The 26,044-nt window shown below is 43.7% G+C and overlaps 1 protein-coding gene across 5 annotated transcripts in view; it reads right to left on the bottom strand.

Moving 5' to 3' along the window:
- LOC140077441 (diacylglycerol kinase eta-like) overlaps positions 1–24,941 on the bottom strand; it is a 212,407-nt gene extending 187,466 nt beyond the window's left edge. For 3 of the 5 annotated variants that reach the window (XM_072124658.1, XM_072124664.1, XM_072124659.1), the window contains exon 1: positions 24,744–24,941. In XM_072124658.1, coding sequence (XP_071980759.1) covers positions 24,744–24,808 — 65 coding nt within the window. In that variant the 5' untranslated portion in view covers positions 24,809–24,941. Of the gene's footprint in view, positions 1–24,583 lie in introns of all 5 variants that reach the window. The other 2 variants (XM_072124661.1, XM_072124660.1) reach the window with 2 other exon arrangements.
- Between the last annotated feature and the right edge of the window lie 1,103 nt (positions 24,942–26,044).

Below are 26,044 nucleotides of genomic sequence, written 5' to 3'. Positions count from 1 at the left end.
GTACAAGAATATAACTACTATAATACTGCCCCCTATGTACAGGAATATAACTACTATAGGAATACAATATGCATAACACAAATATGGTGTGTAAGATATTGCATTACACAAAGGACCGCTGCAACGCTTCACATAGAAAGAGTGCCAGCAGTCCTGTGTCATAAAACATAGGAGGTCAGGCTGCAGCAGGCCATTGTAAAATATGGACCTATGGGGTGCAACAGACCTGTGTAATTTATCCCCATGGCTGCTGCACCCCATGGCACCATATTATATGCAGGAATGCTATGCCGGGTCTCCTTATCTTTCCTTCCACAGGACTTCTGCTGCTACCTCGTGTACAGGGTTGTCAAAAGTGACATTTGGCAACTCACAGGTGATGATCTGCTCCATCAGGTATAGACGTGCATAAAGATTCTCCAGGCCGTCACTTGTCGATGAAGAATCACACTCAGATGTAGTCGCCTGTAGTCGATGTAGTCTATGATCCTAAAGACACTACAGTCACTTACACTATAGTGTCACCTGAATAACACTGTGCTCCGAAATAATATAATATATACCCCTCACACCACAACTGACCACACTGTTCCTTAGGATGTGTGTACTAAATTAATAATGATATTTACATTGCCCCCTTTAATTTACTATAATACATTCAGCTCCCCACATATGCTGCCATACTGTAATATTGTAGTGTATGGTAGGATCAGATAACCCAGTGATATATAAAATAGTTAAAAAAATTTTATTAAAAATTAAAAAAAATAAAAATTGAAATCACAACCTTTCCTTAGAACGGATATAAAAATAAACAGTAAAAATCATAAACATGTTAGTTTTCCCCGAATCTCAAAATGTCTGATCTATCAAAATATAATAACTGTTAATCTCGCGTTTAACCCAGTAATGCAAAATAGCGCCCAACTGTATGAAAAGCCAATTTTTTGGCCATTTTGCAACATAAAAAATATGACAAGTGATCAGAAGGTCATACAGTCCCCAAAATGGTAGCAAAGAAAACATAAGCTTATCCCGCAAAAATTCACATTTCACACATCTCCATACACCGAAGTAAGAAAAATTTATTAGCACCAGTATATAGTGAAACAGAGAACTTTCTTTTTGTACAGAAGGTTTTAATTTTTTTTAATGTATTAAAACACAATAAACACACTAAATTTAGTATCGCTGTGACCGTACTGAGCCAAAGAATAAAAGAAATTAGTCATTTGGGGCGCACAGTGAAAGCCTTAAAAACCAAGCCGAATAGAAAACGGCATAAAAGCATTTTTTCACCAATTTCACTGCATTTTTTCTTGCTTCCCAGTGCACGGCATGGAATAATAAATACCATCACTATGAAGTGCAATTTGTTATGTAGAAAACAAGCACTCGCAGAGCTCGGTACACGGAAAAATAAAAAAAGTTATAGATTTTTTAGTTGGGGAGTGAAGGAGTTAATAACAATAGATCTAGTGATAACCTAATACTACACAATAAAGTGTTCACTTTAATTAGTATTTGAATAATAAGTGCCCCAGCCCTCCTAATAATCTCTACTGTAGTTTTAATTTACAAATAGTGAGTCCCTCACCTTCCCCAGCAGTGCCCCCTCCCCCACCTACACTTAAAGTTTCACAGAGAAAGATAACATAAACAATAGGGCAGCAGAGGTTATTTAAAGGAAACCTACCACTTGTAGTGGCAGGTTTCCGATGGAAATACCGGGCACCAGCTCAGGGTGAGCTGGTGCCGGAGCTTATTTTAGTTAGTGTTTTAAACCGCGGTATCGCGGTTTAAAACACTTTTTAAACGTTGTAGCCGGCGCAGGCAGGTACGCGCTCGGCGCTTACCGTGCACGCGGCTACATAGGAAGTGAATGAGAGCCGCGTGCACGGTAAGCGCCGAGCGCGTACCTGCCTGCGCCGGCTACAACGTTTAAAAAGTGTTTTAAACCGCGATACCGCGGTTTAAAACACTAACTAAAATAAGCTCCGGCACCAGCTCACCCTGAGCTGGTGCCCGATATTGCCATCGGAAACCTGCCACTACAAGTGGTAGGTTTCCTTTAATACATTACCCTGCTATTTTTAAAGCTGCTGTCACCTCTGGCCTTCTCCACGCTGTAAATCTTCCTGGGTTCTGCCATTCAGCCTGGAGCCGGGCCCGCGCACCGGAGCGCAGCACACAGTACGCGCTGACACTCCTCCACGCTACACAGGTCGTGCAAAGACGTAAATTGCGTGACCTGTGTAGCTGACATACAGGCGCAGTGATACAATCACCAGTCCTCTGCTGCTAGAAGGGAGCGATACTCTGCAGCAAGCATTCAGCGTTACATTCACTCACAGCTGACAGTACTAGGAACGGAGCGAGTGGCCATAGATGCGACTTGGCACAGTGTGAGTGATTGCGATGCTTTGCAGAGTCGCCGCTGCGCAACATTCAGCTCACAGCTGAGCTGTAAGGAAGCATCAGCGGCAGTGTGCGGTGCTGATGCCAATCAAACTATGGGGTCCCGACCAAGCTGTAACTCAATGCCTGTGTCGGCAGACGTTGTCAGCCGGTGGGGGCCCCCTGCGGGAGGAGGGGGGGGCAAGATGGTGGGGGCCCCTGGGCTCGAGCCCCGGGAGCCCCGCCTATAATCCGGCTCTGCAGCTACTGCAGAACCTCATAATACACACAGCAGCTGCTGTAGATCATCATATAAGACACCTCAGCTGCTGGAGAACCTCATAATACACACCTCAGCTGCTGCAGAATATATTATTTATATCAAAGGAATGTTAGAATTGCTTTTTTGCATAAGCAAACCTTCTACAAACATGGCTGTGGTTCGTATTTTGAACCTGCCCCCTTTTGTTGACTCCACCTTCTGAGAATTTGGACCAACCCACAAAATGGGGCCACTTTTAAAACTTTTTCCAGGGCCATATTAATTTCCCAGTCCGCCCCTGGCTACAGATACCGTAATGTCAGACACTGCTGTTAATGTGAATGTAACTACTCCTGTCATAGATGATGGTTGCCAGTCTAGCAGTAGTGTGGAAGCCAGTGACTGTGTGGCATCTGGAAATGTGATTAATGTACACATGGATTGCACACCCACAGCTCTTCCCCGCGATGGAGAGTGTGGTTGGTCCATTTCCTCTGTAACCAGCAGCCAGACTGACCCAGAACCTCCCCAATCTGTGAGGCTGGAGCCTTCTGCTGTTATGGTTACAGATGAAGTAGAGGGGACTGACAGCTGGTTACCAGTGACCGAGGTCAGTCCTGATTTATTGTCATCAACCACTGTAGAGTCAGGACATTGCCTGTCTCAGGCTGCCCTGTACTATGGGGATAACCTGACAGTCATGGTTCTGGGAGACATGACACACACCAGCAGACCTGCAGGGGGGGTTGGATCACCTGGTCAGGGATAGAGAAGGGGAGGCCCTGCCTAATGTACTGGTGTCAGCAAAGGAGGGAGAGGGCAAAGGATGCCATAGCTAGTACCCAGACATTGGGAATTCAGAAATCCCAGCTGAGGGAGGTAGGTAACTTTTTCCTTGCATGTACTACAGGGAGATTAGGAGGGACCCCACTAGTTACACCACACACAGGAGATCCCCCATTCCTTACACTAGCTACATGTCAGGCCTTAGTGGGTGGGAGTACTGACATAGGAAGAGAAGATGAAGAGATGTTGAGACTGGGGGTTGTCCAAAAATCTGAAAATGCAAGGGCATCACCTGTAATGTTTGCTCCCAACTGGGACAAGGCCAAACCCATCTGTGTGGACTACAGGGAACAGAATGGCATCACAGTTTCTGATGCATACCCGATGCCCCACATAGTTGAGATGTTGGATCACCTAGCCAGTGCCAACCACCTCAAGATTAGGGATTGCAATAAGGGGCGTTGGCTGATGCCTGTTTTCCTAGACACCCAGGGAAAATAAGGGATGCGCAATCCAGTTGGACTCAAACCAAAACATCCTGTGCTTGATGAACAAGCAAATAAACGTGTCTGAAGGTCCAGCTGTTGCCTACTTGGACAGCGCTGCTATTTTCTGTCAGATCTGGGGGGAGCACTTGACACTTCTGTCACAGGTGTCCCAGTGCACCAAGAAAGCCAGTCTGACAATCAAGCTGGGAAAGTGTCAGAAAAGCATGACCAAGGTGCAGTACCTGGGATATCCAGCAGGTGGGGGATGCTGAAGCCGGGGATAGTACCCCTGAGTAGGAAGCTCCTCCCGGAGGAGGTGGCCTTTGCCACCACATTGACAGTATGTCTGGCCATTCTGTGGGCCTTGCTGAAACTGCAGCTGCTGAGATGGAGTCTTGCCCTACAGCAGGATGACTGCACCATCCAGCACAAGGATGGCTTGGGATATGAAATAGAATATCAAAATCCCATGCCATATCTCTGGAGGGAGGTGTGATAATAATATTACCACTCTACAGTTTGTAGAGTTTCTTTCTTTTGTGGTGTTTCATTCTGCCTGTTATGAGTCATTAGGCTCCATTTGTTTTAAGACCAGCCAGGAAGAGGAGCCTGGCAGTGTGTCTATAACACCCCAGGGAGTCTCTGTTTGATCAGAGGAGCATGGTCTTCCTAAGGGGTAAAATTAACACCTTTAGCCAGTGAGTGGTCCAGGAGGTGGGGGATGAAAAGAACCAGCAGACTCTGGCTTTCCCTCCAAACATAGACAAAGGGAATATCATAGCTGCCCATAACTGAGGCATAATTCATATTTATGGGCCCCCCAGTTACACAGGAGCGAAAATCAGAATGTTAGCTCCAGGGGAAGGCAGTCAATAGCAGAACACCCCTGATATTAGGCTAAGACACCCCGAGTTTGGTATGAGGTTAATGGGAATAACGTACCCGTTTGGTTGGAAGCAATGGCACAATTGTGCCGTCTTCCAATCAAAAGTTATGGGGTTTTTATAAAAACTCAGACCCAAAAAGTACCTCACTGATGGGAGGGGGATAGAAAAACTTCCCCTCACAGTGACATCACAGCCAGGGATGGGGGTCATAAATCACCTGGGTTTAAATTGGTGAAGCAGACACATGGGGGGTCATTTACTAAGGGCCCAATTCGTGTTTTCCCGACGTGTTACCTGAATATTTCCGATTTGCGCCGTTTTTTCCTGAATTGCCCCGGGTTTTGGCGCACGTGATCGGACTGTGGTGCTTCGGCGTCGGCATGCACGTGACGGAAAATGGGGGCGTGGCCGAACAAAAACCCGACGGATTCGGAGAAACCGCCGCATTCAAAAAAAAAAAAAAGTGTCGCTGGACACGCGCTTACCTTCACTCAGCCTGGCTTGGTGAACTCCAGTGCATTCAGCGCACCTGGTGGACGTCGGAGGAACTGCCTTAGTGAATCGCCGGAAGACCCGAATCCAACGCAGAGAACGCGCCGCTGGATCGCAAATGCACCGGGTAAGTAAATCTGCCCCATGGTGTTGTTCAGTTCTGAGGACTCTATCACACTAGAAGACTGGATCAATGTCTATGCCCTGTCCTCGGGCCAAAGAATTTCTTCCTATTTCACTAGCATGAATTTTTTGTTTCCTTCTTCCCTAACTGTTTGTAAGTATCGTATGTGTATTTTTTTTAAATCTTTTTCATTTTATCTGACAATTTTAATTCTTTGAGTGTACTGCATTTTTTATATAAAAGGGAATCACGTTACCAGAGGTCATTGTTAGCATAGTCCATGTAGTAAGCGATTGCATGTTCTGTGTGAATTTATAATTTATAATGTTTGTTTATATCCATATTATGTATATACAGCTATTTTATGCATATATGTGTATATATAGCTCTTTATGGCTTTCAAATGAAGACCCAAGGCTACCGTGGCAGCCGTCTTTTAAATACTGCCGGCGACTTTGCCAGCGGCAATGAAAGGGTTAATAGCCGCGGTCGGTGCAAGCTATCTTTTTTTATAGGCTATAAGCCCCCGTGAAGGCACTAAGCTCCGGTCTGACCCCAAACGAATGCATCCCTGCTATAGGACATCAAGCTGCCAGCACACATTTCTATAGTTAATGCTAAAGTGTTTGAATTCTTCACACTGTTGGCAAAATTCCTGCATCTTTTCTCCAGGTCTAATGAATACATCTAATGTCGAAACGCATTGCCTTTTATGATGAGCAGGTTTGGCTAATTGGGGTTCAACTTGCTTGGCCAAACAACGGGAAAAAATTTGGTTCGAGACTCGGACTTGACCCTAATCACACTCCTCTTTGAAGTCAATGGTGACCGAATTTTAACACTCATAAATGGCTGTAAAATGGGGGTAGTAAGGGATAGAGGGCTGAAGATTTGTGAAAATGGACAAAAAGTGTATAGTACTTAAAGTACTTAAAATAATAACAGAAAAAATAAAGAAAGAAAAAATAAAAAACTATTTATTAAAAAAAATGAAATGCTATTGATGTCACTGCACTAGAAGACGGTTTGGGTGTGATGAGTGGACCCAACCAGGACTGTCTGTGAGAGAGGAGGCAGCTAGAATGACTCTGAGGGGTTGCTAGAACTTTATAATAATTGGCCTTTTGGATTGTGTGTTCCCAGAACGGAGAGGCCAGACGAAGTTGAAGCATTAGTTACATAACAAAGAGTGCCTCAAGTTCCATTGGATTGTCTTCAACTTGCTCCACCTCTTTTGTGCACAGCCCACATCATTTGCATACTGTGCTGCCCATCCCTGAAGTGAACAATAGTCTGAGCACCATGTGTATGACCAGGCCCCCAGGAAACAACACATGAACAGCAGTGGATGACACACCAAAAAAAACCCATGAATGCACCTAAGCCTCCTTCTGCTGCTTCTGTTGTCTAAGCCTCTACCACTGCCTCCCAACTGGGAATGCCACCTGCCTCCCTTTATATTAAAGATGTGCCGACACCAGCATTGCAACCACCTTTCTATCCCCCAAACAATGGAGAAAATGCAGAAGTTTCGCCCATCTCACCCACGAGCCCTGGTCCTGATTGGGAGAGTTTAATAGACATCTATCACCAGATCAAGGATTGTAAACCAAGCACACTGACATACTGGTGTGTGCCCCCTCTGGCAGGATCTGATCGCCTTTTAAAATTATGCAAATGAGCCTGAGGGGCTCAAGGCTCCATAGGAGTTTATTTAGCCTAGAGCCCATCAGACTCATTTGCATAATTTTTAAAGCCCTTTTTTCTTAAAAACAAGAGCAAAAGAAGCGAAAAAAAAGAGATCCTGAGGGGGGCACATACCGGTATATCTGTATGTTTGGTTTACAATTCTTGCTCTGGTGATAGATGTCCTTTAATATTGCTGGCCTTTGAAAAGCTACCATTCCAGGCAGCTTTAAAAACCTTATGGTGGTGGGGTCCAACAATATGTAATTCTCGCTCGCTGAGACCAACAGGTTGTGAAGAAAATAAGGTGTGCACTGGGCAATGCCATTATTCACAAAGAGCCCATCACAACTGATATTTGGACAAGTTAGAATGAGCAGGGACAATAAAATAGTATCATAGTATCATAGTATATAAGGCTGGAAGGAGACGCAAGTCCATCAAGTCCAACCTTTAAGAATTAAATAAATGTTTTATCCCCATAACCCGTGATATTTTTTCTCTCCAGAAAGGCATCCAGGCCTCTCTTGAACATGTACATAGAGTCCGCCATAACAACCTCCTGCGGCAGAGAGTTCCACAGTCTCACTGCTCTTACAGTAAAGAACCTTTGTCTATGGTGATGGTAAAATCGCCTCTCCTCTAAGCGTAGAGGATGCCCCCTTGTCCTGGTCACAGGCCGAGGTATAAAAAGATCTTTGGAGAGATCCTTGTACTGTCCGTTCAGGTATTTGTACATTGTAATGAGGTCTCCCCTCAGTCGTCTTTTTTCTAAACTGAATAATCCCAAATTTTTAAATCTGTCAGTGTATTCTAATCCCCCCATTCCCCTAATAATCCTGGTTGCTCTCCTCTGCACCCGTTCCAGCTCTACTATATCCTTTTTATACACTGGTGCCCAAAACTGTACACAATATTCCATGTGTGGTTTCACCAGGGATTTGTATAAGGGCAAAACTATGTCTTTATCATGAGAATCTATTCCTCTCTTGATACATCCCATTATTTTACTTGCTTTAGCAGCAGCCGCCTGGCTCTGGGCACTAAAATTAAGTTTACCATCCACCAATACCCCCAAGTCCTTTTCAGCTTCAGTTTTACTAAGTAATTGACCGTTTAGAACATAATTATACTTTTTGTTTCCATGGCCCAAGTGCATAACTTTACATTTATCTACATTAAACCTCATCAACCATTTCTCTGCCCATCCCTCAAGCTTCCACAAATCCCTCTGTAATGCTAAACTATCGACCTCAGTATTTATTACTTTACACAGCTTAGTATCATCTGCAAATATTGAAACTTGACTGTGTAAACCCACTACAAGGTCATTAATAAAAATATTAAAAAGAAGTGGCCCCAATACTGACCCCTGTGGCACTCCACTGGTAACATCAACCCAATGTGCCATTAATGACCACCCTCTGTTTTCTATCACTAAGCCAATTACTTACCCAAATACACAGATTTTCTCCTATTCCCAGCAGTCTCATTTTATATACCAACCTTTTATGTGGCACGGTGTCAAATGCCTTTGAAAAGTCCAGATATACAACATTCACAGCGTCCCCCAGATCCAGTCTTGAACTTACCTCCTCGTAGAAACCAATCAGATTAGTCTGACAGGACAGTCTATAAGGTTGTGTACAGTGAGATACTCCAGGATAGCATCTCTAATAAACCCCTCAAATATTTTCCCTACCACAGCAGTTAGACTCACGGGTCTGTAGTTTCCAGGATCGCTATTTGATCCTTTTTTGTATATTGGTACCACATTTGCTATGCGCCAGTCCTGTGGAACATAACCAGTCCTCAGTGAATCTTCAAATATTAAAAATAACGGTCTGTCTATCACCGTACATAATTCATGCAGAACCCGGGGGTGTATGCCATCTGGCCCAGGTGATTTATCTATCTTAGTGGTTGCGAGGCGGCGCCGTACCTCTTCCTGGGTTAAACTGTTGACATTCCAGAGAGAATTTACATTATTCCTCATTGTGTCTTCCACCAGGGGATTTTCCTGGGTGAAGACAGTTGAGAAGGCGACATTCAGTAGATTGGCCCTTTCCTCATCTCCTTCCACCATGACCCCCATGTTATTTCTAAGGGGACCCACACTCTCTGTTTTTAGTTTCTTATCATTTATATACTTGAAAAATAATTTGGGATTATTTTTGCTCTCCCTGGCAATATTTCTCTCAGTCTCTATTTTTGCGGCCTTTATCTGCTTTTTACAGGATTTATTTTTCTCTCTATAATCCTGTAATGCCTCATCGCTACCTTCACGTTTTAGCACCTTAAACGCTTTATCTTTCTCGCTTATTGCTTTCCTTACAAGACTAGTTAGCCACATAGGGTTTTTCTTGTTCCTTTTATGCTTTTTCCCATAAGGTATGTGTTTCTCACAGGACTTTTTCAGAATATATGAGAAAAAGTCCCATTTTTGGGGGGGGCTTTTGTCTTTGAGAACATTATCCCAGTCTATGCCTTTAAGGTCTTCCCTTAGTTGCTGAAAATTTGCCCTCCTGAAGTTTAGAGTGTTGGTTGCCCCTTCACTAACGCTCTTAGTAAAGCGTAATACAAAATCAATGATATTATGATCACTATTCCCCAGGTTCCCCCCAACCTGTAGTATTGATACCCTATCAGGTCTGTTGGTAAGGATAAGGTCCAGCACTGCCCCCCCTCTTGTTGGCTCCAGGACTAGTTGCGACAGGTAATTGTCTTTTGTTGTTGACAAGAACCTGCTGCCTTTGAAAGACCTGCAGGTTTCTGCCCCCCAGTCGATATCTGGGTAATTGAAGTCTCCCATGATAAGTACTTCACCTTGCTTTGAAGCCGCATCCATTTCACTTATCAGCATTTCCTCTGCTGCCTCCACTATATTTGGAGCCTTATAACAAACCACTAGTAATATTTTATTATTCTTTTTCCTTCCCCTTATCTCCACCCATAGGGACTCCACATTTGCGTTACTGATGTCATCTCGCAGGACGGGCTTGAGGCAAGAATTCACATATAAACAAACCCCTCCACCTTTTTTATTTATACGATCCTTTCTAAAAAGACTATAACCATCTATAGTAACAGCCCAGTCATAGCTACTGTCCAGCCATGTCTCGCTGATACCAACTATATCATATTTCCGCTCCAACATCAAGAGTTCCAGTTCCTCCATTTTGTTTGTGAGGCTTCTGGCATTTGTGTACATACACTTTATATGGTTTTCCCTGTCCGTATACTTTTTGTCCTTATTCCCCAATCTCATTCCAGCCCCCCTTCCTCCTCCATGGACTATGACTCTTCCCAGCTCTCTATGTACACTGTCTATTTGCCCTGCACAAGTGTAGTTGCCCTCCCCCCAGGTCTCTAGTTTAAACACTCCTCCAACCTTCTAGCCATTTTTTCCCCTAAAACAGCGGCCCCCTTCCCATTGAGGTGCAGCCCATCCCTACTGTAGAGCCTGTAGCCGACAGAAAAGTCAGTCCAGTTCTCCATGAACCCAAAACCCTCCTTCCTACACCAACTTTTGAGCCACTTATTTACCTCCTTGATCTCCCGCTGCCTTTCTGGTGTGGCACGTGGTACAGGCAGTATTTCGGAGAAAATAACCTTTGAGGTCCTTGCCCTGAGCTTATGGCCTAAATCTCTGAAATCATTTTTAAGGACCTTCCACCTACCTCTTACTTTGTCATTAGTGCCAATGTGGACCATGACCGCTGGTTCCTCACCAGCCCCTCCCAGTAATCCGTCAACCCGATCCGCAACATGCCGAACCCGAGCACCCGGCAAACAACACACTGTTCGGTATGCACGGTCTTTGTGACAGATTGCCCTGTGTGTTCCCCTAATAATAGAATCTCCCACTACCAGCACCTGTCTGACCTTGCCTGTGCTCCCGTTACCCTTCTTACTGGAGCAGACATTCCCCTGGTTGCTAGCGGCCACGTCTTTCTGCAGCATTGCTACCCCAGAGCTGATATCCCCCTCATCCGCCAGCCTGGCAAACTTATTGGGGTGCACCAGATCAGGACTAGACTCTCTACAACTCTTCCCTCTACCCCGCCTTCTACATGTTACCCAACTAGCTGCCCCCTCACTCTGCACCTCCATACTTCCCTCCCCACACCCATCTTCCCCAGAGAGTTTGTGCTCCAGGAGCAGCAAACTTCGTTCCATATTATCAATTGCCCGCAGCCTTGAAACTTGCTCATTTAGATCCAGAATCTGAGCAATTTTCACACATCCCACACAGCAGTATTCCCCCTCGAACGGCTGTTCAAGGAAAGCATACATGGCACAGGATGTACACTGTGTAGCAATGCCACTTATGGAGTCCATTGTTCTAATAGGGATTACAATAGAAAAATGCACAGAAAGAAGAATTTACAGTCAAAGTAACACAAAACACAGCAGTTACCTGCTAAAGCCCCTCAAACTTAAGTCCCTTAAACCTAAGTCACACTTAAGACACTGCCCACACTTGGGATCAATGCACACTCGCCGCCAAGCTCACACACTCGCTTTTCTGATGCTTTTTTTAAAGGTAATGTGCCACAAAAATCTGCAGAGCTCACTGCAACAAGATCTGGCTGCAAATATACCTCTTTAACTGCCCAGTGAGTTAATGTAATGGTGTCTGGGCTCTAGGCAGGAATTGCTGTGGCACATATATCATTCCTTGCCTCTGGAGGCCTTCTCCTCCTACTTCTGCCTCCTCATTTAGCCAGTGCCTGGCTGTAACCACCAGTTTCAGCACAGCCAAGGGGAAAATGACCGCAAGCTGTGCTGAAACTAATCTGTCTGGGCAAAACACCGCCTAAAATAAGAAAAATTCCCTCCCAACCCCTAGAGTAACTACCAGGATCAACTGATACTGATAAATAAAGATACTTTTTAGAAAAAGAGGTATCAGGGCAATCTACACATCTACACACTTCACTGCTGAACGGGGGGACAGTTTTTGAGAAGAGGTTTCCTCACAGCAGGGTGGCATCACGGGCTTCACTGGAGTGTGACTGAGGGGATGCCAAGACAGAGGGTAGTTTGGCCTTTCCTCTGGACAGCCTGCCTACATGAGCCACCACATGCTCCAGTACCTGTGCAACAATCACTGAGTGGCCACCCTGCTGGATCCCACATATAAGAATAAGAAAGCATCCTTTATTCCACCACTAGAGCATGACAGAAAATGAGAGAATTAAAGTGCACCCTGGTGAAGGCACTACTGGCAGAGTTCCCATTTGACGTTGTCTTGCTACACAATTTGAATTTTAAATCCCGTGCTTAATCCGAATCAGTCGGGTTGTCCGATGGGCCACCCCCCGAATTCTGTCGCATGAAAGTCGGTGCGATAGCGCCAAAAACCCCTGTTTAATGCGGGACATATCAGAAATAGTCGGGAAACCCAGTGGTAATGCGGTGTGCGGACCCTTGGTAAATGTGCCCCATTGTGTCATATCAGAGTTTTTGCTCAGCCCTAGCAGGGGTTTCATCACTGACAAGAGGATCCGTCTATACAAAGCCGACTTGGACATTCTTACATTCATTCTTAAATTCATTAAATTGTTGGATACTCCTCCACCTTTTCTTCTTAGACCACTAAGTCCACCTTCCCCTGGACCTCTGATGCTTGTATTTATTTGTTCTATTTATATTTTTTTTAGTTTTTGTCTTATGATATTATTTTAAGTACTTTACCCAACCCATTTTTTGCAGGGCAATTGCTCTGTTTTGTTATGAGAGGACCAAAAATATATCTGGATACACAATCTGTCTATTTTTGTCAGTGAGATGAAGGGCGTGTCTTGGTTTGCAGTTAAAATGCCTTGAAGAAAGTCAAAATATAAGGTTGTGTACATTTTTATTTGGATCCAATTACAGAATATTTCAGTTTCAAAAAATTTAAATGTAGGTACTGCCATACTGCATCTATGAGGATATGGATGCAATAAGTAGTGTCACTGACCCTGTATCATAACACTTTATCAGTATACACATGCAGTTCTTCAGACTGTCCTAAATAAGGCAATTATTAATTATCCCTGACTGGCCCTATCTCCAGTAGCATCTTCTCCATAGCTCTGTCCTGACCATATGAGGATATATATGGAATAAGTACTGTCACTGGTACTGCATTTTAGGAATAAACAGATCCAGTAAACTAGGATACTGCAATTAAGAAATACATGGTGCAATATAGCTGGTACTGTAAAGTAACACTGTATGATACAAATACTACTAAAAGGGGTGCTGTAAGGTAATACTGTATGGTGCATATATTTCTAAGACTGATATTGTTACTTAACACTGCATGATGCAAATAGCACTAATACTGGTACTGTAAGGTAACGCTATATGATGCAAATAGCAGGTACTGTAAGGAGACACTGTAAATGCAAATAGTATTTAGACTTGTCCCATAAGGTATTAGTATATGATGCTGTAAATGCAAATAGTACTAAGACTGATCTGTCACTATATCAGACTAAAAACATACAATTCTTCAGAGTGCTCTAAAAAGGAAAATTGTTTCACATTTGTAACTGTCCCTTATCACAGCAGTCTCCTTTCTCTGCAAAACTGCACTGAAAAGGGCAATAGATCATTTTTGCTAAATACCTGTCTGTCTTACTGACCCTCTCTCTATCAGCAGCCTCTTCATAGCTTTCACATGTCCCACCTAGCAAATCACAGCCGTGCTAAATGTAGGCATGGCTGTGGTTGCTGAAAGCTGGTTCATTGGCTGCTCAGCGGTCAATCTACCAGCTTGCCGTGTTTTCACAAACACAAACCCTCACTTTCGAACAAGGGGTCATTGTCCGGCTTTGGGGTTGTGGGTGCCAAATCCAATGTGTTCCGTTTTCACCCAAAATTTGCAGTTCAGGTACGCTATACTATAATTTTCATCTAAACCAATAAATTCACTGACCGTCTAATGGAGGTCAGTGGGTTAGTGAAAAAAATACATAGTTGCTAGGGCACATTCTTAAAATTCATCAGTTTATTGTCACATATATGAAAAACAAATCCAACGTAAATGCAACTTGGATGTTAAAAGACACTTGGATCCAAATCAGATGCAAAATGGATACAAATTTTCCAGGAAAACGGGCATTAATGTTCCATTTGGATAGCTGCGAATCGGCTCAGTTGTGAGCATATAGCCTTAACCAGGCTGAATCTCACCAAGAATTAATTCACACAGCAGGGAAAAATAAAAAAAAAAACTCATGGACTATAGTTTATAACATTAAGTAAAAAAAACAGGTGCCACATGGATGCAACCCATGTAAAACATTATAAAATGGTAGTTTCACATCTAAGAATTAGTTAAGCTAGCAAAGCACAAATGTTCATAAAATTAGGCCTTTCTACTACTGTAGAAGAGACTACTCCTATACAAGAGGAACACTTGAATGGTCTACAGACCTTTGAGCTGATCATAATTTGATGTTTACCCAGGGGTGTAACTACAGTGATAGCAGCCATAGCAGCTGCTATGGGGCCTGCAGTGTCATGGGGCCCCAGCATCCAGGATATTGGGTGTGTATATGCTGTGTGTCTGTATATGGTATTGTATGTATGTGTGTATGTGCTATATATGTGTTTGCACTCACCGGCCACTTTATTAGGTACAGCTGTCCAACTGCTCGTTAACACTTAATTTCTAATCAGCCAATCACATGGCGGCAACTCAGTGCATTTAGGCATGTAGACATGGTCAAGACAATCTCCTGCAGTTCAAACCGAGCATCAGTATGGGAAAGAAAGGTGATTTGAGTGCCTTTGAACGTGGCATGGTTGTTGGTGCCAGAAGGGCTGGTCTGAGTATTTCAGAAACTGCTGATCTACTGGGATTTTCACGCACAACCATCTCTAGGGTTTACAGAGAATGGTCCAAAAAAGAAAAAACATCCAGTGAGCGGCAGTTCTGTGGGCGGAAATGCCTTGTTGATGCCAGAGGTCAGAGGAGAATGGGCAGACTGGTTCGAGCTGATAGAAAGGCAACAGTGACTCAAATCGCCACCCGTTACAACCAAGGTAGGCAGAAGAGCATCTCTGAATGCACAGTACGTCGAACTTTGAGGCAGATGGGCTACAGCAGCAGAAGACCACATCGGGTGCCACTCCTTTCAGCTAAGAACAGGATACTGAGGCTACAATTTGCACAAGCTCATCGAAATTGGAGAGTAGAAGATTGGAAAAACGTTGCCTGGTCTGATGAGTCTTGATTTCTGCTGTGACATTCGGATGGTAGGGTCAGAATTTGGCGTCAACAACATGAAAGCATGGATCCATCCTGCCTTGTATCAACGGTTCAGGCTGGTGGTGGTGGTGTCATTGTGTGGGGAATATTTTCTTGGCACTCTTTGGGCCCCTTGGTACCAATTAAGCATCGTTGCAACGCCACAGCCTACCTGAGTATTGTTGCTGACCATGTCCATCCCTTTATGACCACAATGTACCCAACATCTGATGGCTACTTTCAGCAGGATAATGCGCCATGTCATAAAGCTGGAATCATCTCAGACTGGTTTCTCGAACATGACAATGAGTTCACTGTACTCAAATGGCCTCCACAGTCACCAGATCTCAATCCAATAGAGCATCTTTGGGATGTGGTGGAACGGGAGATTCGCATCATGGATGTGCAGCCGACAAATCTGCGGCAACTGTGTGATGCCATCATGTCAATATGGACCAAAATCTCTGAAGAATGCTTCCAGCACCTTGTTGAATCTATGCCACGAAGAATTGAGGCAGTTCTGAAGCCAAAAGGGGGACCAAACTAGCATGGTGTACCTAATAAAGTGGCCGGTGAGTGTATATACTGTATATCTATGTATAGGATGCATAAGCGTATATGGTACTGTATGTATGTATACATGGTTTATATATACTGTATGTGTGATGGTAACCAGAGATGTGCGAATTTGTTGAAATTTGATTCAACCCAAATCGAATCATGACGGATCACGTTAAAAAAATGTGTATTTCCTGGCTGCAGAGAGCCTGTAGGGTGTTGTAGAACGTTGTGCCATGCTTAAATGTGCATAGGGAGCGTGGTTTGGTCTTCAAACAATGTTGTGTTTTAGTATGACACGCACATTGCTTCACTCTTCAATTCCATGTGCACTTATATATGCCAACTTCACCAAATAAGTGAAGCCTGACAAGGTAACGTCTGTTCCAGCTTGAAAGGACTGAGCTGAGGGCCAATATCCCATTATAACATCTAAGAGTGCACTCTTTTTACACTGACATCAGTGAACCTGTTCTGTTAAATGTTGATACATGTAGAAACCCCAGAGGGTGTCGGCAGTAATTCTGCATTGACGTCACTGATCATTTTGCCCTTCTTTACGTCCGTCAGTGTCAGCTTTCAATTGGTCAAAAATCCATCAGTATTGCTGAAGCCTAAAACAAACAGCAGTGGATCCAGAACAGAGATGACCAGTAAATGCCATATTTGCGTGTCCTCTGTGTTCAGTAACATCATAGAGTGATGGAGGGTGAAAACAGCATTATGGAAATCACAGGGTGTTCCAGGGAGACAGTAGTCAGTTGGCAGCAGCACAAGTAGGCCGCAGAGTGACACATTGACAAATTAAGGAGGTGGCAGCAATATCGTAGGCCACAAAATGGCACATTGAATTCGAAGTTTGAAATTAATTTGAAGTTGAAATTGTTAAATTAAATTTGAAGATTAGAGACGCCACATGCATTATCCATTACAATTTCCCTGAAAATATTATGTGTTTGCCAAAAAAGAACTTCAAAGGTGGCAGTGGCAGCAGCATCACCGGCGGCATGAGGTCAGAAAGTGGCACGATGACAAATTCTTTAGGTGGCAGCAACATGGTAGGCCACAGTGTGGCACAATGTTAGAGGGTGGAGGAGGCAGTTGCGGCAGCAGCAGCAGGAGGTCAAAGAGTGGCTCAATGACAAATTCTGGAGCTGGCAGCAACATGGTAGGACAAACAGTGGCACAATGAATTCGAAGTTTGAAATGAATTTGAAATTTTTAATTTAAATTTGAAGATTAGAGATGCCACATGCATCATCCATTACAATTTCCCTGAAAATATTATGGGGCAGATTTACTTACCCGGTCCGTTCGCGATCCAGCGGCGCGTTCTCTGCGGTGGATTCGGGTCCGGCCGGGATTCACTAAGGTAGTTCCTCCGCCATCCACCAGGTGGCGCTGCTGCGCTGAAGTTCCCCGGAGGCGCGCTGGAATGCCCTGAAATTCACCGGCCTATACCTGGTGAAGGTAAGTGTAATTTTCGTGACACATTTTTTTATTTAAATGCGGCGGTTTTTCCGAATCCGTCGGGTTTTCGTTCGGCCACGCCCCCTGATTTCCGTCGTGTGCATGCCAGCGCCGATGCGCCACAATCCGAACGCGCGCGCCAAAATCCCGGGGCAATTCAGGTACAATCGGCGCAAATCGGAAATATTCGGGTAACACGTCGGGAAAACGCGAATCGGGACCTTAGTAAATGACCCCCTATGTGTTTGGCAAAAAAGAACTTCAAAGGTGGCAGTGGCAGCAGCGGATTGGGGTCAGTGAGTGGCACGATGACAAATTCTTTAGGTGGGAGCAACATGGTAGGCCACAGTGGGACACAATGTTAGAGCGTGGAGGCGGCAGTGGCAGCAGCAACAGCATGAGGTCGGAGAGTGGCACCATGAAAAATTTGGTGCAGCAACGGTGCGGTGAAGCTACTGCTTTACATCTGTTGAAAAACATAACGAAAATAAGCCCCAGCTCACCCTGAGCTGGTGGACAGCACTTGCAGCTTATAACCTCCATCGGAAGTGGTAGGTTTCCTTTAATCTTTCCTCATAACTAAGACCCTCCACACCCCTTATCATATTTGTGGCTCTACGTTGAACCCTCTCCAGCTCTAGGGCATCCTTTTTATGGACCGGTGCCCAGAACTGGACAGCATATTTCAGGTGAGGCCGAACCAATGTCTTATACAGTGGTAATATTACATCCCTATCACGAGAGTCTATACCACTTTTGATACATGACAAGATCCTACTGGCTTTAGAGGCAGCTGATTGACATTGCATGCTGTTATTCAATTTATGATCTACTAGTACCCCCAGGTCCTTCTCAACAAGGGACTCTCCCAGATTTACTCCCCCAAGGACATATTTTGCCTTTGGATTATTAGCCCCCAGGTGCATAATCTTACATTTATCCACATTGAACCTCATTTGCCAAGTGGATGACCAAACATTCAGTTCATCCAAGTCATCCTGCAGCCTATGAACATCCTCCATAGATGGTATGTTCGCTTGCATCATCAAAAAATCATTAATGGCTTTTCTCTGTTCATACAGACGGTCTAACATATGGAGGCTGGAAAACCAATGGGTGGAAATATCGCATACCAGCCCATGCTGATCTGCCGCTGCAACGGCCATTTTTTTGAATGTCTTGCAGATGGGTGGAAGACTTCAGGAACCTGTTGACAACCAGATTGAACATGTGCGCCATGCAGGGCACATGGACCATCCCTCCTCGGTGCAGCGCGGACACCATGTTCCTCCCATGGTCTGTCACCATGGTTCCGATTTGCAGTTGTCGCAGAGAAAGCCACACATTGATTTCTTGTTGCATGACACAGAGCAGTTCCTCCCCTGTGTGACTTCGTTCGCCCAGGCAAACCAGGTGTAGAACTGTGGGACACCGCTGTGCCCTGAACATGTGGTATGATGGAGCAGCAAATAGACTTGTGGAGGCTGAGGTGTTGGTGGAGAAGGAGGAGGAAGACATTGGCGAAGGAGCAGCAGTTTGACAACGTGGAGGAGAAAGTGGCATCTCCTGTTCAAGTTGTTGGTGTGGCTGGGTGGGAAGCACATTCACCCAGTGGGCCATAAAGGACATGTACTGGCCCTGACCGTAATTACAGCTCCACACGTCCCAAATGCCGTGCACCGTGGAAGAAAACGATAAGCTTAAGGACTGGCCCACCTTCTGTTCTACATATTTGTGAAGGGCAGGTACTGCCTTTTTGGAAGAGAAATTTCGGCTTGGAACTCTCCACCATGGTTCGGCACAAGCCATTCGTTTTCTGAAGGGTGCAGAGTCCACGACTTGGAAAGGCAGTACCAACAACTTGGACAGGAGAACAGTCAGCTTCTGCACCTTAGGATGGCTGGATGTATACAGTTGTCTCTTTGTAATTGCCTCGCTCAATGACTGCTGGCGCAATGTGTAGCAAGGAGCAGGAGAATCTGGACCGGGAGATGAAGTCAAAGACAAACAGCTCCCTTCACCCAAGGTGCTGGAGCGTTGACTGGCTGAAACGGCATGTGGGCCACTAGGTGCTGCTGCTGTTGCTGCGCCTGCAGGATGGACCACATGTGAGACCCGTTTCTCCCAGGCCATTGGATGGTGACGCTGCATGTGTTGACGCAGGGCCGTGGTGCCAACGTTAGCTCACTGGCCACGCTTCACTTTATATACACATGCTCTGGTGTCTTAACAAAAAACTGCCACACCGCCGAGATGGTGATCTTACTGCCAACACTCTGCCAACCCTGAGTGACTACTACTGCCGCTGCCTCGTTGAGCCCCTGTGCCACTGCTTACTTGGACCTGCGAATTGGGATTTTTACCCCACAGCCGTTTGTCTCCCATCCTCGCACTGCTACCACCTGACTGACTCACGGCCACAGTAGCGATTTTCTGCCTGCTCCACTGCCTGACACGCAAGCTGACACTCTCTTCGCCAGGGGATGATTAATCCCTTGCTACACCTGACTCCCAAGTGTGATCGGCTACATCATCGTCAATTTGCGTTTCCCTGTCACTGTTATTCTCCTCAACGGTGTCAGTATGCACAGCCTCCCTACTGCACGAAGCAGCGGATGTCTGCCCCACCTCTCCGCTGCCAAGCAGCTGCTGACTGTCCTCAAACACTTTGTCCTAGCTGTATAGTGGCGCTGAGCCCAGACCAGCTAGTAGCTCTCTGGCTGAGAGAAATGGACAGGACAGAGTCTGGTTGAGGACAAGTGAGGGCCGCTGACCTGCTCCTGGGTCATGCCGACTAATTGTTGTATCTGTCGAACCCACTAACTCTTGGCTGGGGTTGTCAGATGTTATATTTGAGGAAATGGGTGACCTAGTCAACCAATCGACAACATTTGGGTTGTTGATCAACACACTGCCACTAGATGTCAATGGTAGTTCTGGCCTCACAGAGTCACCCAAGCTGCGACGTTCCCTTACTGTGCTGCAACCTCTACCTGCTCCACCTGCCACCTTTCTGTCTGATATAGTGGTTAATCAACTACATGGATTTGACAAGTATTTCTTGTTCTCAACTTTGGCAACAATAAAGTATTGGAATCTGCGTTATACAGATACCCCACAACAGACACCCTGTAATTGGAGCAAAAATCACTCTATAAACTATGTGGATTTGACACATATTTCTTGCTCTCAACTTTAGCAACAAAAAACTATTGTAATTTGCGTTATACAGATGCCCCAAGACGCAAACCCTGAGAGAGGGGCAAAAATCACTACAGCAGCTGTGTGGATATGAAACAGATTTATTCCTAGTCGCTTCAGTAACAAAAAAGAACTGCTATTTGGGGTATACAGATCCCCCTAAACGCACACACTGGGATTGGAGCAGAAATCGCTACAGCACAGTACAGTAAAAGCAGCTAGACGTAACAGACAGCACATGCAGTGTGAAATGCCGAGATTGCAAATGGCTGACAGTTTTTATAGGACTGTGTGACATCACATAAGCCTGCTCGTCGCTGATTGGCTTACAGGTCTGCAGATGTCATCGAGGGTGTTCCTTTCTCCTTCCCAGAGTTCTCTGTCCCATGTAACACGTTGTGCCCGTACACATTTAGATAAAAAAGGGGGGGGGGGGGACTTCTTTCCCACGAATCAGTGTAAACTTCTTAATCGTGACGAATCAAATTTTCTGTGAAATTTGTATCGAACTCCACTTAGTTCGAATCAGTTCGCCCTTCTCTAATTGTAACTCACATGTGTGAGTATACAAATACGTATATTTTTTAATAGGGATAGGGGGTCCCTATTCAGAAGTCTGCTATGGGGTCCAGCCTCTTCTAGTTACGCTCCTGCATTTACCATTAACAATATTCAGTAATATTCATTGGGGATGAATGTACGAAATACATTCTGATTGTTTTGTCAATATTTTTTCTAATTCTGTGTAACGATTCTCGCTACTGGATCTCATTATTTCACTTTTACATATAATTTTTTGATATGCAGTAAATATTTGCAGTTCAGATATATCTGAATATATAGCAGGAAAACTCAGGATATTTCCAAATTCACTTTATTTGTCAGACAGCATGTTACATGTTGTCTGTTAAGGTTATAATAAGGTTGAGTTTGTCATTTCTGAGATGATTACATTCAATGAGCTAAATCCGGAAATTGGAATTCAAGGAATCGTCTAATAATTACTTGCCATAATTAATGGCTAGACCTCTAGTCCAGCAGCACTTTATTTTACTAATCCATAGTATGGGTAAAAGTTGTACAATAAAGAAAGCTCATAGCAACAGCTAAATTGATTATAAAATTAAGCATGATAAACCATTACCATAGTAATCTTCTTATATTTGTTATCCATGGCCTCCTTCCATCTAAAATCAACCTTTTAAATTATACTAATGAACTTGAAGGGCCATTGGGGGTGTTAACAGAGCCTATCCATGCTGCAGCTTTCCAGGCTGTTAGACTGTCTCAATCTTCCCCCTCTTTTTCCCTCAGCATTTCTCCACTCCCTACACCTGATGTAATCTCACTGCTGCAGAGGACGTTTCAGAACACAATGGGGGAAGGGGTTGCTTCTTGCACACTGTAACAGCCTGTGAATCTGCAGCACAAAGGGGCTCCTCCCCTCAGGAGAACTTAAAGCTTATTAGCATAATTAAAAAGTTGATTTTAGAAGGAAGGAGGCTAATTATAACAAATATAAGAATACTGTAGGTACATTGCCTGGATCTATCAGTAAGTATCCCTACTTTAACATGCTTGATTTTGTTGGTAGATTTCCTTTAAAGAAAACCCGTCAGGCAAAATAACCCCCTAAACTAAATATATTATCATGAATTGCAATTAGAAAGCATTTCCTCTATTCCTTCATTGTCCCTCTACATGCCTGAAAACTTAAGCAATGAGGTCCTAAAGCTGTATGCAAATAACCTGTGAGATGTCCAATGAGTCATTATCATATTCAGGCTGTCCAGCGTATTCATGAGTGGGAGGCAAAACCTGCCCCCCCCCCCCCCAGTGCTTGACTGACAGCCTCTATAATGGTGTGAGGTATAATGGTGTAATGTCTCCTCCATGTGCTTCCAGGTGCTGGCGGCCACGCCCCCTGCAGCCTGTGTGTGTGTATTGGAGAGATACAACAGCTCCAGACAGCCATGTTATAGCAGAACATGTCAGGTACATGTAGCTGATGTCTGTGTCTCTCACATGTGTATTAGGAGGGAGAGCATGTCAGCAGATAAAGCACAGACACTAGCAATGCTTTACTATACATTACACACAGACATGAGCAGGGGGAGGAGTAACAGGGTTGACATCACTGCCTCTGACCATGTGACCAGTCTCATTTACATAATAAAGAATATATGATTTTATAATGATTAACGTATGAATTGACTAGATAAAGGTTGTGATGGATCCTTGTGAGCTGCTTTAACAGGTAGTAGTGACAGAAATAGAGACCTGATGACAGGTGTCCTTTAACATATCTTTCATGACAATTAAGCTTTATCTTAAATTATTAAACTTGAAAAATAAAATCAGCTTTTCACAAATATGGGATTATATTGCTTATGCATTCTTTTAGGTGATCCATTGCTTGTCTGTTAAACTAGATCCCATTTAAAGTATATGACCCTGATATTGCGTCTTCATTATATAATCAACTGTTATCACATGTAAAAAAACGGGTTACAGGATATGGTCACGGAAATTACATGGAAATATATTGTGATATTTAAAGGAAATCTACCACATGGATGCAGTTTTTCTAAACCATCTCACTTACATGCTGGTATATGCCTCCTGAAACAGGATCTGTTTCTTTTTGCTTCTAAAATATTCTTTAAAATTATGCAGATGACCCTTGGGTGCCGCTGTCTAGGCCACAAGAGCCCCTCCTGGCCCCCTCATTAGAGCCAGCTGATGTCACCAGCTGTATGGCTCAGGAGGGAAGGGAGGAGACAGGTAGAAAAACTGAATGGAGGCATGAATAATTAGCAGATGAGGGAGCCAGAAGGTGCTCTAGTGAAGTAAATAGGAGCCTCAGAGGCTCATTTGCATAATTTTAAAGTATGCTTTTCTCAAAAAATTAGGCTATTAGAAGCAAGCAGAAGAAAGGATCCTGTTTTGGGAGGCACACACAAGCATGTAAGTGTGCTTGGATTAGAAGCACTGCATCCATCTGGTAGATTTCCTTTAAGTATTTTCACCAATATAAAATATTACAGCTGCAGTGTGCATTGAATGTGGTCACTCAATATAAATGCAAGAGCACTGTAATAAAAATTTTGCAGAAAGCTGCCATATTTAAATGATAGTATGATAAAAAATAATGTGCCCACAGACAAATTTTACTTCGTCATTTTAGAATATGGCAAGCAATGTCAAAACAGTATTCCAGAATATAAAATCGACAAGAAATGGTTCATCGTTGACAGGTCACCAATAGTGGAAGTGATTTCCAAAAATCTTAGGTACATTGGATTTTATTCAGTTCAAAAAGACACCTGTCTCCAGTAGAAGACGACCTTGAACTCATAACAAGATCTAACACATCACTGCTGGAAAAGACATGGTTGGCATCTAACAATGACAAATCCACTGATGAGTATGGTATCAGTTTGATTGCTAATGGCTGATTATTTATTGCTTGTCTACAGACTCTAAAAAGACAGCTCAGATTTAATGAGTTATAATAAAACAACAGATCCATTTCATACTAGAAATGTCTGTCATGGCTTGAAAATTCAGGTTTGGCAACAACCATGCAGTTCAGTATACGGTACATGGATGCTTATGATGGTCTGTGCATATCTCTATCCATATGAACACATAATCTGCATAGCTTTAAATCAATGGTGACGACATTATATGAATATAATGTAATGTTCACATGACTGAAGAGATACATTTAAACATATTGCTTTATTATTTATAACATTTTTGGAAGTGTATTATTTGCAACTCATGATTCATGAGAAAAAAATATTTGAAAGGTAAAAATAGAATGATAACAACTAGCAAATGTAAGCAATCCTAAAGAGAAATCGCATCATATATTGTTTTTTTTCCCCTCATTTATAGTTCAATGAGATAAATACAAGCTGCTATCCATTAGTGTTATGGAAATAACATTCATATTAATAATAACCTGTAGACACATACCTACCTGTTATGAAATAGATGCAGTCATCCCTAGGGAGTAAGCTTTTGCATCCAAATCTTGCGACTGGCAAGCAGTGCACTGTAACTGAGTAATGCTGTTGGTGGTCACTGTAGGGTATGTGTCAAGCCCCCCATCCATGCAGCCATTTCTGTCTCTCACCCCAAGCACAGAGCAGCCTCCTCCTCCTCCTTCCTCATCATACTGACTGAGGCAAGACTCTGCATTGCTCAACTAGAAAGATGTCACAGCGCTCCCCCTCCCCCTGTGGTGTCACCACAGCAGAGCTCTTTCACTCAGCTACACTGGCCACATTACATTATTCTTGCTTTTGGAATGATGCTGCCGGCATGACACTATTTGCATCCTCCTCCCATGTGCAGGGGCACAGGGAGGACGGGCACGAGAGCATGGGCGCTTTGCTGCAGTCAGGCGTTGTGCAATGTGTTCACATTTAACTCATGATAAAACTGAAATTGACTTCCTCTTGCATTTCCCTCCTATCTATGGGCTTGGTATTTATATTCAGTTATTGAAGCATCCGTCATTCTATAGCTTGTAGAGTTGCCGTTCATAGATACGAAAATAGACAAATAGATAACAACCAAAATATAAGGACAACACCTTTCTAATTTGAGGGGTTTTAAGGGTTCCATAGTTCCTGACACTTCACATAACCTGGGTCCCTTGTTCTACCTCTACACCCCACCATAATTATAGTCAAGGGCACCATTTTTCCATATTTGTTAAATATGGAGTCCATGCAGTTTATATGCTGGCAGGTGTATGTCAATCATTACTGTACTTCAGTAGCATATCACATGGGCACTTTCTATGTGTAATGCTATTACAGTTATATGACCCGTCTGTTGAAGTATTTATACATCATAATGCAGGAAGGAGATATAAAATGGGCATTTAACACCTATACATTGGGAAGGTAGGAAATGTCAAATTGCTTATATTTTGACTGATTAGACCTCAATTGTTTACTTGACCAAGTGTCTTAGGAGGAGTTTAAAGAATGACATGACAACAGGGAATGGCATTTATCACCACAATTGGACGCTTTATTAATTATAGGAATGGGCTTCCACTGAAAATGGTAGGCAGCTATGGTGAACATTGGCTCTCTCAGGCACCTCAATAGACAATAAACTTGTGCAATATACCATATTAAAAAAATAACATTTAATGATGATTTATTAAAAGGAACTAATGGGTTATTCATCATTGGTTTGCAGGTCTTTTGCATAAAAAAGTAGTATTGAGGTTTTTTGTGATTTTTCACTGCTAAAAAGTCACACAGGACTATTTTCACCTCTTCACTATTTTGGCGTATACATAGAACTGCTTCACCAAACTAGAATCGGAAGAAGCATAGAGTCGCAAAACGGTCGTCGTTCTCACACAATTGGGTTGTTGATGTTATCCTCCCTCCATCATGTAAAAGCATGTATGTG

Source organism: Engystomops pustulosus, chromosome 9 (assembly GCF_040894005.1).
Source record: "Engystomops pustulosus chromosome 9, aEngPut4.maternal, whole genome shotgun sequence".
NCBI classification, from domain to species: Eukaryota; Metazoa; Chordata; class Amphibia; order Anura; family Leptodactylidae; genus Engystomops; species Engystomops pustulosus.
This window is presented reverse-complemented; position numbering and strand designations above follow the sequence as displayed.